The 12,892-nt window shown below is 46.5% G+C and overlaps 1 protein-coding gene across 1 annotated transcript; it reads left to right on the top strand.

Moving 5' to 3' along the window:
* The first annotated feature begins 1,373 nt into the window (after nt 1–1,373).
* On the top strand, nt 1,374–12,256 carry LOC116504264 (zinc finger protein 84-like). The gene is made up of 2 exons (XM_032211193.1): nt 1,374–2,275; nt 11,537–12,256. The coding sequence occupies exons 1-2, from the start codon at nt 1,488–1,490 to the stop codon at nt 12,084–12,086; spliced, it is 1,338 nt and encodes a 445-aa protein (XP_032067084.1). The 5' UTR covers nt 1,374–1,487; the 3' UTR covers nt 12,087–12,256.
* Nucleotides 12,257–12,892: the final 636 nt, after the last annotated feature.

Genomic DNA, 12,892 nt, shown 5'->3' with positions numbered 1-12,892 from the left:
TGGTGGCAGGCATGCCGTAGGAACAGCTGGTGGCAGGTAGGCAGGCAGGCACAGCTGGCGCAGTTTAGCCATCACGGTCCATAGCTCGTCCCTGAGTAGCGGCGGCGGCTCCAGTCGAGGTTAAGCGTAGGAAGCCCGTCCCTCGACGGATGGAGGCCGCACCTGGGAGCTTACTGAGGTTGGCTACAACCGGAGGCCCACGGTGGTGGGTACTGCTGTTGATGTCGCTTGCTGGCCATAGCGGCGGCCCTGACAGGCCCTCAATGTAGGAAAGAAAAATTTTTTCCTGCGTTCACGTTGGCTGATGTTGTTAGGCTCTGCGGGAATCGCATATCAATCCACCTTTGTCGCCAGTATTGTAACGTGTGGGTTGTTGTTGTGAGGGAATTGACACGCAGGAGCCATGTGCAAGACAGATCTTTATTATAACACAGGTGACAAGCCGATTCAAACGTTCCCTGCAACTGTCAGGGTATTTATACTAGCACTCAGACCAACTGTCAAAACGACCAACCAATCAGGTCGCAGCTGGTATTTGCATATTGAATATGCAACACTCAGCAAAATGCTTTTACTAGCATTCAAAAGCTAACCCTAACCCTAACCCTAAACATAACGCTTGATTATAGAGTCATTACTTTGTGTGAATCTTTTAGATGAAGAGGATGTCCAGAGACCATCCTGAGCAAGTGAGAATCAGAAGCACCATTAAGAAGGAAAACAATCCGGCCAGCAATCAAAGTTTTCCCCCCACTTCCTCCGGAAAACCACAAAACTCTTCTCCTCCCCAAGACCGGGGAGAGACAAAGAGAGAATAAACAGAAAGAGAATTTTCAGCTGGAAGTAATTGAGTCTGTGAAACTCACTGAAACACTCCATGAAAAGATCAGGATCATTTCCAAATCCCAAATAATCTGGAAATCCGGAATGGAAGAGGTCACTTGGATAGGCCCATAGGGAGGACAGTCATGCAAGCCTCATCATGTGAAGGAAGAAAGAGTAGCTTGAATAAAAGCACCATCGAAGAAGGGATCACACATATTTCAGACCTTGAGAATCCAAAATGTAAGGGATGGAAACACCCCTGCAAAAATTTTAGATCAAAGCTGATTATGCATAAGAGGATCCAAACTGGAGAAGAGTCTGCCCAGAGCCATCACTGTGGCAAAAGCTTCAGAAAGCAGGCCACCCTAAGGATACACCAGAGGACCCACACAGGGGAGAAACCATATGAGTGTCTGGATTGTGGGGAAAAATTCAGTCACAATTGCCATTTGTGAGCCACCGTAGGATTCACACTGGGGAGAAAACCGTATGAGTGTTCAGATTGTGGGAAAAGTTTCAGTCGCAATTCCGTTCTGGTGAGACATCAGAGGACTCACACAGGGGAGAACCATATGAGTGTCTGGATTGTGGGGAAAAGATTCAGGTCAGAATTCCAATCTGGTGAGCCACCATAGGACTCACACTGGGCAGAAACCGTATGAATGCCCAGATTGTGGGAAAGTTTCAGTCATTATTCCGGCCTGATAAAACACCAGCGAACTCACACAGGAGAGAAACCATATGAGTGTCTGGATTGTGGGAAAAGATTTAGTCAGAATTCCCTTCTGTTGAGCCACCATAGGACTCACACTGGGGAGAAACCATATGAATGCCCAGATTGTGGGAAAAGTTTCAGTCACAATTCCGATCTGGTGGTACATCAGAGGACACACACAGGAGAGAAACCATATGAGTGTACAGACTGTGGCAAAGGTTTCAGTCGCAGTTCCAGCCTGGTGATACACAAGAGGACTCACACTGCGGAGAAACCATACAAGTGTCCAGACTGTGGGAAAAGTTTCAGTGAGAATTCCAAGCTGGTATTACACCGGAGGTCTCACGCAGGGGAAAAACCATATGAGTGCCTGGATTGCGGGAAAAACTTCACTTGGAATTCTGAGTTGGTTATACATCGAAGGATTCACACAGGAGAGAAACCGTATGAATGTCCTTATTGTGGGAAAAATTTCTGTCGGAATTCAGACCTGGTGATACACCAGAGGACTCACACAGGAGAGAAACCATATGAGTGTCTGGATTGTGGGAAAAGATTTAGTCAGAATTCCCATCTGGTGAGCCACCATAGGATTCACACCGGGGAGAAACCATATGAGTGTCTGGATTGTGGGAAAAGATTCAGTCAGAATTCCCATCTGGTGATACACCAGAGGACTCATACAGGGGAGAAACCATATGAGTGTCCCGATTGTGGGAAAGGTTTTAGTACTAGGTCTAAACTTATCAATCATGTAGGTTTACACATTGGGGAGAAACCTTTCAAATGTCCAGAGTGTGGACGGTGCTTCACAGAAAATTCCTCCCTTACTGCACACAAGAAAATCCACGTTAAGCAGACGGTGATGACTGTAGGAAAGGCTTGAATTTCATTTCTGAGCTGCCTATAAAAATATGGCTGAGAAGTTAACTCTTTAATTTCTGGCCTTGTTCAGTTAGTCAAATATGCTTCAGTATTAGAGATGAGGGAGAAAAGAAAATTTAATAAGTCTAATTTCCCATAGCTGACTATCAGCAGAAATTAATGGACCTTCACTGGTAGAGAAATAGCTCAATTCTGCAAAGAAGACTTTTAGGATGGTTTTCTACATACTGATCGTACCTCATAGAAATGCCCAGGCAGAGTTTCAGCCTTCTACCTATGTGTCTTTCTCACTTTGAGCCCAATAATTCTTCAGCCAGAAGGTCTTTTAAAAAAATGTGGGAGTCATAATGTTCTCCGAGGCTCCAAAAATCTACTAGAGATCCAAAAATGTACATTACAGAATAATGTTGGAAGGGATCTTGGAGATCTTCTAGTCCAACCCCCTGCTCAACAGAAGACTTTGTCCCAGCGATCCTCAAACTACAGCCAGCAGGCAGGATACGGCCCACCGATGCAGAGTATCCAGCCCGCGGAGTGATGAGATTCAGCCCCGACCCTTGTTGGCCTTATCTTCCAGCTAGCATCTACTCCATCTGCACGTCTGGTGAGTTATTTCGCCGGTTGAGCTGCACTTCAGATCACACCGCTGATGCTGAAAGTGAGGCCAAACGGTGCAGGGGAGGGCCAGCTGGCTAAGGGGTGATCTTGCCAATGCAGCCACGTGATCCAAGGCTGGTGGGTGAGTAAGGGCGAGGCTGCTGCTGGCTTGAAAAGCAACTATCAGCTTGTAGTACTTTAAAAGTCTTTAAAAATGCTTTAAAAACAGTTTTTCAGGACGTTTTTCATAGCCATATGATCCAGGGCTGGTGGATGAATACGGGAAGGGCAAGTACAGCAAGGACAAAGGGAAAATGGACTGCTAAATTGGCCACGCCCACCCAGCCACATGCCCACCCAGCTGGTCCCCTAGTCTGAGGGAGCGTGAATTGGCCCCCCTGTTTAAAAGTTTAAGGACCCCTGCCCTATACCATTCCAGATAAGTAACTGTCCTGTCTCCTCTTAAAAACCTCCATTGATGGAGCACCCAGAACTTCTGAAGTCAAGTGATTCCCCTGGTTAATTGCTCCAAGTGTCAGGAAACTTCTCCCCAGTCCTAAGTTCTGGTTCTCTGCTTGATTAGTTTTCCCTCCAAAGGAAAAGATAGGAGCACTTAGTGATGATGGTGGCTCCTCAAATATGAGGGGATGGGAGAGGAGTTCCATCTTTTCCTAACATGCACAAAGATTGAGTGCAAGGAGAACAGTGAATTCAGAAACACAGCGCAGTGACACACAGAACGGAGAACATATGAGGGAGGTTTCGACAGGTGAGAAGAGCATGAAAATTTCCTATGTAAAGGTGGTTGAATATGACATGGAAATGCTGTTGCAATATTCTAGAGAAAAAGGGGTTGTGGCTTTTGAGCACAGGATCTTCAAATTTATTAGCAACTCCTGCTGTGATGTTTTTTGTGTGGAGGTGCCTCTTGTTATCGTTTGAAGGCGGGAGGGATGATAGCAATGCCAAGATGCTGAGTTTACCAAACAATTCAAGGTTTGTTCATTTCAGTAACACATTTCAAGCTATAATACAATGCCTCTTCCCTCTCGACCCCCAGAAACAAAAGAGCATGTGCTTCTCCAGTGAGCCTTGGTAAGGCTGCACTTGGAATACTGCTACAATTTTGGTTGCTAAGATGTAAAAAATATGTTGAGACTCTAGAAAGAGTGCAGAGAAGAGCATCAAGGATGATTAGGGGGCTGGAGGCTAAAACATGAAGAACACGGTTGCTGGAACTGAATATGTCTAGTAGTTCAATGAAAAGAAGGACCAGGGGAGACATGACAGCAGTCTTCCAATATCTCAGGGGCTGCCACAAAGAAGAGGGAGTCAAGCTGTTCTCCAAAGCACCTGAAGGCAGGAAAAGAAGCAATGGATGGAAACTAATCAAAGAGGTAAGCAACCTAGAACTAAGGAGAAATTTCATGACAGAACAATTAATCAGCTTACCTCTAAAAGTTGTGAATGCTCCAACATGATACTCTATGCTGGCTGGGGAATTCTGGGAGTTGAAGTCCACCCATTTTCCAAGTTGCCAAGGTTGAGAAACACTGCCCTCCCCACTCTTACCCTCGCTTTCCTTTTAGTTCCATTTAACCTTCTTTTTTATATATATATTCCCTCTTCTATGTATTTTAAAAATAATTATCATTTTTAAACTATTCTACTTTTCTGTACTTTTTAACTGTATCCTGATCTTTCACAGTAATAAATATTGATTTGATTTTGTCAGCTTATCTATTACTTTTTACTCTCCAGCAGATCACATTGTGGATGAACCAGTGGCGAAATCTAACCTTTTCCTACCGGTTCTTGGTAGTGGTGGGGTCATGTGACTGGGTGGGCAAGGCTATGTAGTCATGTGAGTGGGGGGGGGGTTGTCAAAAGACAGAAACTCACTTTAACAACGTCCTGCTGGAGAAGGGGGTTGGACTAGATGACCTCTAGGTCCCTTACAGCCCTGGATTGCTGTGCTCTTTCAAGGTATCCTCTGGAGCTGCGTCTAGTGCCCCGATTTGTGGGTCCTTCCTCCTTCTCCTTTTCTCTCCCCTCCCTCTCCCTTTTTCTTTCTTTTTTTCGCCCTCAGCCCTGTTTTTGGCCTAGCAGGCCTCAGGGAAGCCTCCTGGGAGCAAAAACAAACCCCTCTACCCATCTACCAACAGAACTCACTACATGGCACCTGGGGAGATTGCATCACCTAGCAAGATTCAACCAAGCTTGGGACTCCGGACAGCCTTACAGAGCTGCCTTGCATCAGTAGTGGGTTCCTACTGGTTGGACACTCGGGCTGAACCGGTAGTAGTTTGGTGGCCTGGGTCGCTGGATTTTTCAAAATGACCATCAGATCATTAGTATTGCTTATTTTATTCTTAACACGCTATGATGCTAATCACTTCTACTCCCCCCTCCCCACCTGAAAAGATCTTGCTGTTCAACTTCCACTTGGGCGTGGCCAGCATGCAACTCATCCTACATGCTGGCTGGGAGTTTGGTGAGGAGCCTGAGGGAGAAAAGGGGATAAGATAGGAGAGATTTCTGTGGGGCAAGCCTGAGGGAGAGAAGCGGATAGGATAGGGGAGGTTTTCTGTGCAGGGGTGGGTTCCTGCCAGTTCTAACCTCTTCTATTGAAGAGGTTCCACAAATCTACAGTGCCGTTTAGAACTGGTTCCAGCTCCCTCCCCCCCCACCCATCCGCACATCATCAAGATGAAGAGCCAGAGGAGGAATTCTGGGAGTTGAAGTCCACAAGTCTTAAAGCTGTCAAGTTTGAACACTCCTGGTTTTTTTTTTTTCTAAAGGGTTAGGAGGGTCTTGTAAATTGACAGCTTTAAGACTTGCCCGCTTCAATGCCAGAGTTCCCGAGCCAACATTTTGGTTGCTAAGCAAGAGCGTTTTTTGAGTATCACCACATTTTACGAGTTGGCCACGCCCATCCAGTCACCTGACTGCCAAGCCACTCCCACAAGCTGGCGACACCTACTTGTTCTGTGGGACACTCCTGGGGAGAGAAGGGGAAAGGGGAGAGGCCAATTGTTAACTACTCATTAATTTTCAAGCTGTGTTGATTTGTCAGCCCAATCATATAGTTTCGTAGCAGAGCACGGGTATTCAGCTAGTAATAATAGCTAAAGCTGAAATCTAACTCCTCTGAGAAGGCTCCTCAGAATAATTCTGCCTTCTAGCAAGCCCCCCTCATAATATAGATAGGAGCCACATATCAACCTTGTGTCTTGATCCAATTCATAGGCAATGCCAGTGGATACTTCGGTTTCTTTCATGTTTCTATTAATAGGATGAAGTTGGCAATCATTTAGAATCTCCACAGAAACGTGACTCTCAAGTTTCCCTCAGTAGGATTTGAGGAGTTATCCTGCACCCCAAGACTGGCTGGAAGAATCTCCACCGATCCGCACAAGAGCACTTTGTCGTTGCCTGTTGCACATTGTTTACACATACACACACCTGTCGCCATCTGAGGATGTTTCCTTTGGTTTAGATCTGGCTTCTGCAACAAAAGCCACTGGCTTAGTTCCAGTGGCCCTGACTGAGTGGCTCTGCAAGAAAAAAGGATGACTCAAAAGGATAAATTGTCCTGGAGAGGAACAATCGATGTGGCCGGTAGATGTCGATTCGAAGACTTATAATTAAAAAAAAATTTTTTTGGGAAAAGGATCAAAAATTGGATGGAGCAATAACAGCGGTTAAAATAGAATGGAAACCTGAAGTATTGTTTTACTATGAATAATGTCGATATTCAACCCCCACCCTCCTCAATAGCCCACAGCAGTGATAAAGAGACAGCTAGGTCTATTCATAGGCAAATGCCCTCACCCAAATCCAACAAAAGGTAGGATTAGCCTCTACCCATCTACCAACAGAACTCACCACATGGCACCTGGGAGATTACATCACCCAGCAAGATTCAACCAAGCTTGGGACTCTGGACAGACTAGAGTTCCTACCGGTTTGGACCGACTTGGCTGAACCGGTAGTAGTTTGGTGGCCTGGGTCGCTGGCACCCGCAGTGACCCAGGCCTGCCATGCCCCCGAGCCGGTTCTCCTGGCAGCGCAGTAGGTGGTGCCATCTTGTTTTTTGCTTCAGCACATGGGCAGAACAATTTTGATAGCATTTGTGGTCCAATGTGCACGCATGCAGAGTGTGTCTGGCGTGCACAAGCAAGCAAAGCGCACCCACCGAATCAGCAGTAATGCTGGCAGCAAACCACCCCTGCCTTGCATAGCCCCATAGGTGTCTGACAACCAATCAGAACACAAGCTCAAATTCAAAGCACAAGAGAGGGTATAAATCTCTCCCTCTCTCTCTCTCTCTCTCTCTCAGCCATGTGCCTTTTTCTTTGCCCAAGATCTCCAAGGCATGTGATCCTCTTCATGTTGTCCATCCATTTTATATGCGATCCTTAAATTAAGATTTCAAAGTCTGTAACGCAGCTCAGAGGTCAGACTATAATGCAATATCCCAGTGACTCAGGACAGACACAAACAACACACCCGGGCTGGGGATTTTGGGATTGCTCGGTCCCGCCCTCTCACCGCCCGGCCTTCAGCGAAGGGGTTAAAGGCAGAGAGGTTTTTTTCCTTTGCGCCTAGAGTGGAAGCAGGAAAGCGGCAAAGGGGGGTTGGGATCCCAGTTTCCTGTCCCCTCCGCCTCTTCCCCCACCCACCCCCGTCTCCCGCCGTTTGCTACGCCAGGACTGCGGAGATCCCCTCGCGGGGAGGGCGCCAGGTGAGCAAAGACGCTGGAAAGAGGGCAGTGGACCCCTAGCGAGGGAGGGGGGGGCTCAGTGGAGGAGAAGGGGGGATCCCCAGGTGAGGGAAGGGGAGGAGCAAACTGGGGGACTTTTGCCAGCTGCGCCCTCTCCCCTTCGGAGTCCCCGGTTTTTACTTGCAAGGTTTTCTGCTCCGTGCACGGTGCTGCTGGATCGGCTCCACCGATCCCCTTAAAATCCTCCCTCCCAACCTGCAGAGATTCTCAGCCATCCAGGGCATGGTTGTCCCAAAGGTGTTTTTTCAGGAGGCAACTGGACTTTCTTTGGTTTTTTTTATTGAAGACGTTTCGCTTCTCATTCAAGAAGCTTCTTTAGCTCTGACAGAATGATAGGGATTAGAAGGATTTATATTCCTTGCAGACAGCAGGTCATTTGCACCCTTTTAGAGGGTCCTTGAAGCCCTTGGAAGTTTATCTGCGCCCTAAGAGTCACCTGAGTTGTGTTCCTGGTTCTGCATTTTTTTTTTGCTTCTGGAAATCCATTTGGTGTGGAAGTAGGATTTTAGATGTTGATTGTGCTGGTTTTTGAGTAGTTGGCTGTCGTTTTGCTTGTGCTGCCCAGCCCTTTACCTTCTAAGTACTTGATAGACTGATGGTAAATCAGTACTCATGTTGACTGACAAAGGCCCCTTTTCTCAAAGGCTTCAATCACTTCCCTGGCTGTTTTTGTGCCTGCTCACCCAACAACCTTAGTAGTGACAAAAGTGAATCTCTGCCCTTGATCATTGCAGGGCGAAGCTACCAATCAGTTCGGGTCTCCTCATCTGACTACTCGCTTCTGTTCTTACAATTTGGTGTTCAGCTTCCTCCCTGTCTGTCCTACATAGTCACAGGGCCAATCCATGCAGGGGATCTGATAGATTACATTAGAAGTATCTCCCACCTCCAAGCAATCTTTACAACGTATAATTTGTCCTCATACGGTAGCCTCTGGGCAAACAGTGGGCATCTCGGAAGCTGCGTTCTACAGCATTCTGAAATGTTGTTGATGTATGGCAGAGTGTGCCATGCGGTTGGCCTCGTGACTTGTTCTCTTTCTAGAGTCCACGCAGTAGCTAGAAGTGGGGAAAGATCAGAGACCAAGGCTGGGAGCAGGCTAGGAGCAAGAAGGGCTATGTGGTTTGCTCCACAGTGGAGAAGCAGAGCAGAGAAGCAGCTAGGCTGAAACATATTCAGCTGCTACATATATCATATTTTTGGAGTATAAGACAGACCTTTTTCCATCAAAAAAGGGGCTGGAAATCTGAGTGCATCTCATACACTGAATACAGCATTTTTTGCTTCCCAAAACCCCTTCCCTTCACCAAAATGGCCATGCATAGCCTTTAAGAGGCTTGCAAATTGCTCCTGGGTGCTGGGGAGGGCAGAAATGAGTAAAAAATGGGTCAGTTTTTTGTTTATTAGACATAGGAAGGAAGCATGAAGTGCTCCGAAATCTCCTGGTAGACGGCTGCGTTGACCCTGGTCTTCATGAAGCACAGTGGTCTACAGTCCTGTTGCTCAGTGGTCCAAAGTCCTCTTTCCTGATGAGAGCAACTTTTGCCAAAGCACCAAAATCTGGTTCAATGACCGTGGGATTACTGTGCTTGATTGGCCTCTCCATTCTTCCTCCATACTCTGGGTCCTTGGTTTCCAAATGTGATGCAAAAGTTGCTCTCATCAGAAAAGAGGACTTTGGACCACTGATTTTGGAGCACTTCTTGGTTCCTTCTGCAGACGAGCTTTATGGGGATGCTGACTTAATTTTCCTGCTGCCCACACTGCCAAAAGCACCAAAACCTGGTTCAATCACTGTGGGATTACTGTGCTTGATTGGCCAGCAAACTCGTCTGACCTGAACCCCATAGAGAATCTATGGGGCATTGCAAAAAGAAAGATGGAGACATGAGACCGAACAGTGTGGAAGAGCTGAAGGCCGCTATTGAAGCATCCTGGTCTTCCACAACACCTCAGCAGTGCCACAGGCTGATAGCTTCCATGCCACGTCGCATTGAGGCAGTAATTGCTGCAAAAGGGGCCCAAACCAAGTATGAGTACATATGCATGCTTATACTTTTCAGGCGTACTATATTGTTCTACATACAATCCTACAAATGAACTTTTGCACGATATTCTAATTTTTCGAGTTTCACCTGTATATATTGAGAATAAAAAACCCTGCTGCCTTCACCAAAATGGCTGTGCATAGCCTTTAGGAGGCTTGCAAATTACTCCTGGGGGCTGCGGAAGGCAGAAATGAGAAAAATATGGGTCATTTTTTTGCTCTATTTGCCCCCCCCCCCCAGCCCCAGGAGCACTCTATAAACCTCCTAAAGGCTATGCATGCCCTTTTTTTGACAAAAACAGGCTCTTTATTTGGAAAACAGGCCATTTTTTCCCTCATTGGCGGGGGCACCCCCCAGGAGCACTCCGCAAGCCCCTAAAGGCTATCCATGCCCTTTTTTGGAGGGAAAAAAACGGGACTGTTTTGGGGAGGTTTGCAAAGTGCAAAGTCTTTTTTTTAAATTTGCCTCTTCAAAATATTGGTGCGTCTTATACTCTGAAAAATACAGCACCTTCCCTCCCCAATTTTTATTCTCCTAGTGCTGCAATTTTAAAATTGATTCCTGCAATTTTCAGCTGGTTGGAAAATTTAAAAAGTCTTCATCTTACGGTTCACTCCTTGTTATTTTTTGTACATCTTGTTTTCTTGGAAACTGAGGCATGTCATGAACAAAACTGCTGCTTTAAATTTTGCAGAAACATAGGGCATGCATAAGCTTTGGGAGGCTTTTGAGTGCTGGGGGGGCATGAATGGGCAAAAAATGCCTCCAAAACCATCTGCACATCCTTTTTTGTGAAAAACGGGATTTACGGGGACAGGGTATCAGAGCCAAAAAAGTGTATAAGGCGCACTCAGATTTTCACACTCTTGGAGTGGGGCAGGGGAAGGTGTGTCATATACTCTGAAAAATAGAGTATTCTTGCTGTTTTCACCTCTTGTGCAGCCTTTTATATACATAATTAAAGTCACCACTTTATGTGAATCTTTTAGATGAAGAGGATGTCCAGAAGACCATCCTGAGCAAGTGAGAATCAGAAGCACCATTAAAAAGGAAAACAAATCTGGCCAGCAATCAAAGTTTTCCCCCCACTTCCTCTGGAAAACCACAAAATTCTTCTCCTGCCCAAGAAAGGGCAGAGACAAAAGAGAGAATAACAGAAAGAGAATTTTCACCTGGAGGTAATTGAGTCTGTGAAACTCACTGAAACACTCCATGAAAAGGTCAAGGTCAGGATCATTTCCAAATCCCAAATCATCTGGAAATCCGGAATGGAAGAGGTCACTTGGATAGGCCCATAGGGCAGACAGTCATGCAAGCCTCATCATGTGAAGGAAGAAAGAGTAGCTTGAATAAAAACACCATCGAAGAAGGGATCACAAATATTTCGGACCTTGAGAATCCAAAAATGTAAGTGATGGAAACACCCTGCAAAAATTTCAGATCAAAGCTGATTATGCATGAGAGGATCCAAACTGGAGAAAAGTCTGCACAGTGCCATCACTGTGGCAAAAGCTTCAGAAAGAAGTTCAACCTAAGTATACACCTGAGGACCCACACAGGGGAGAAACCGTATGAGTGTCCTAATTGTGGGAAAGGTTTCTGTTCGAATTCCGACCTGGTCGTACATCAGAGGACTCACACAGGGGAGAAACCATATGAGTGTATGGATTGTGGGAAAAGATTCAGTAGGAATTCCAATCTGGTGAGCCACCAGCGGACTCACACTGGGGAGAAACCATATGAGTGCCCGGATTGTGGGAAAAGTTACAGTTACAATTCCCATCTGGTGAGACACCAGAGGACTCACACAGGGGAAAAACCATATGAGTGCCCGGATTGCAGGAAATGTTACCGTCGGAATTCTCACCTGGTGAGACACCAGAGGACTCACACGGGGGAAAAACCATATGAGTGTCTGAATTGTGGGAAAAGATTCAGTCGTTATTACAACCTGGTGCTACACCATAGGATTCACACAGGAGAGAAACCATATGAGTGTCTGGATTGTGGGGAAAAATTCAGTCGAAATTCCAATCTTGTGATACATCAGAGGATTCACACTGGGGAGATACCGTATGAGTGTCCAGATTGTGGGAAAGGTTTTAGTACTAGGTCTAAACTTATCAATCATGTAGGTTTACACATTGGGGAGAAACCTTTCAAATGTCCAGAGTGTGGACGGTGCTTCACAGAAAATTCCTCCCTTACTGCACACAAAAAATCCACGTGAAGCAGACGGTGATGACTGTAGGGAAGGCTTGAATTTCAATATGGCTGAGAAGTTAACTCTTTAATTTCTGGCCTTGTTCAGTTAGTCAAATGTGCTTCAGCAGTGGTCCCCAACCTTTTTATCGCCGCGGACCAGTCAGCCTTTGATAATTTTACCGTGGCCCGCTGAGCGCGCGCGCAGGGGTGGGGGGGCGTTGTTCGCGACGACAGCTTTGAGCCACACGTGCGTACCTGCGCGGGGCTCTCTTCCCTGGAGCCTTTGCGCACGGCCCAGGAGCTTTTGCGCACGGCCCAGGAGCCTTTGCGCTGCAGCGATCATGTCCCCCGGCCGCTGCAGCGATCATGGCCCCCGGTCGCTGCGCGGCCCGGTGCCAGGTACTCCACGGCCCGGCATTGGTCCGCGGACCGGGGGTTGGGGACCACTGTGCTTCAGTATTAGAGATGAGGGAGAAAAGAAAATTTAATAAAGGCTAATTTCCCATAGCTGACTATCAGCAGACATTAATGGACCTTCACTGGTAGAGAAATAGCTCAATTCTGCAAAAATACTTTTAGGATGGTTTTTTTGCATTCTGATATTCGTACATCATAGAAATGCCCAGGCAGAGTTTCAGCCTTCTACCTATGTGTCTTTCTCACTTTGAGCCCAATAATTCTTCAGCCAGAAGGTCTTTTAAAATAAATGTGGGAGTCATAATGCTTCTCAGAGGCTCCAAAAATCTGCTAGAGATCCGAAAATGTACATTACAGAATAATGTTGGAAGGGATCTTGGAGATCTTCTAGTCCAACCCCCTGCTCAAACAGAA

Source organism: Thamnophis elegans, chromosome 2 (assembly GCF_009769535.1).
Source record: "Thamnophis elegans isolate rThaEle1 chromosome 2, rThaEle1.pri, whole genome shotgun sequence".
Classification (NCBI taxonomy): Eukaryota; Metazoa; Chordata; class Lepidosauria; order Squamata; family Colubridae; genus Thamnophis; species Thamnophis elegans.
The sequence above is the reverse complement of the archived record's forward strand: the minus strand, read 5'-3'. Positions and strand labels throughout refer to the sequence as shown.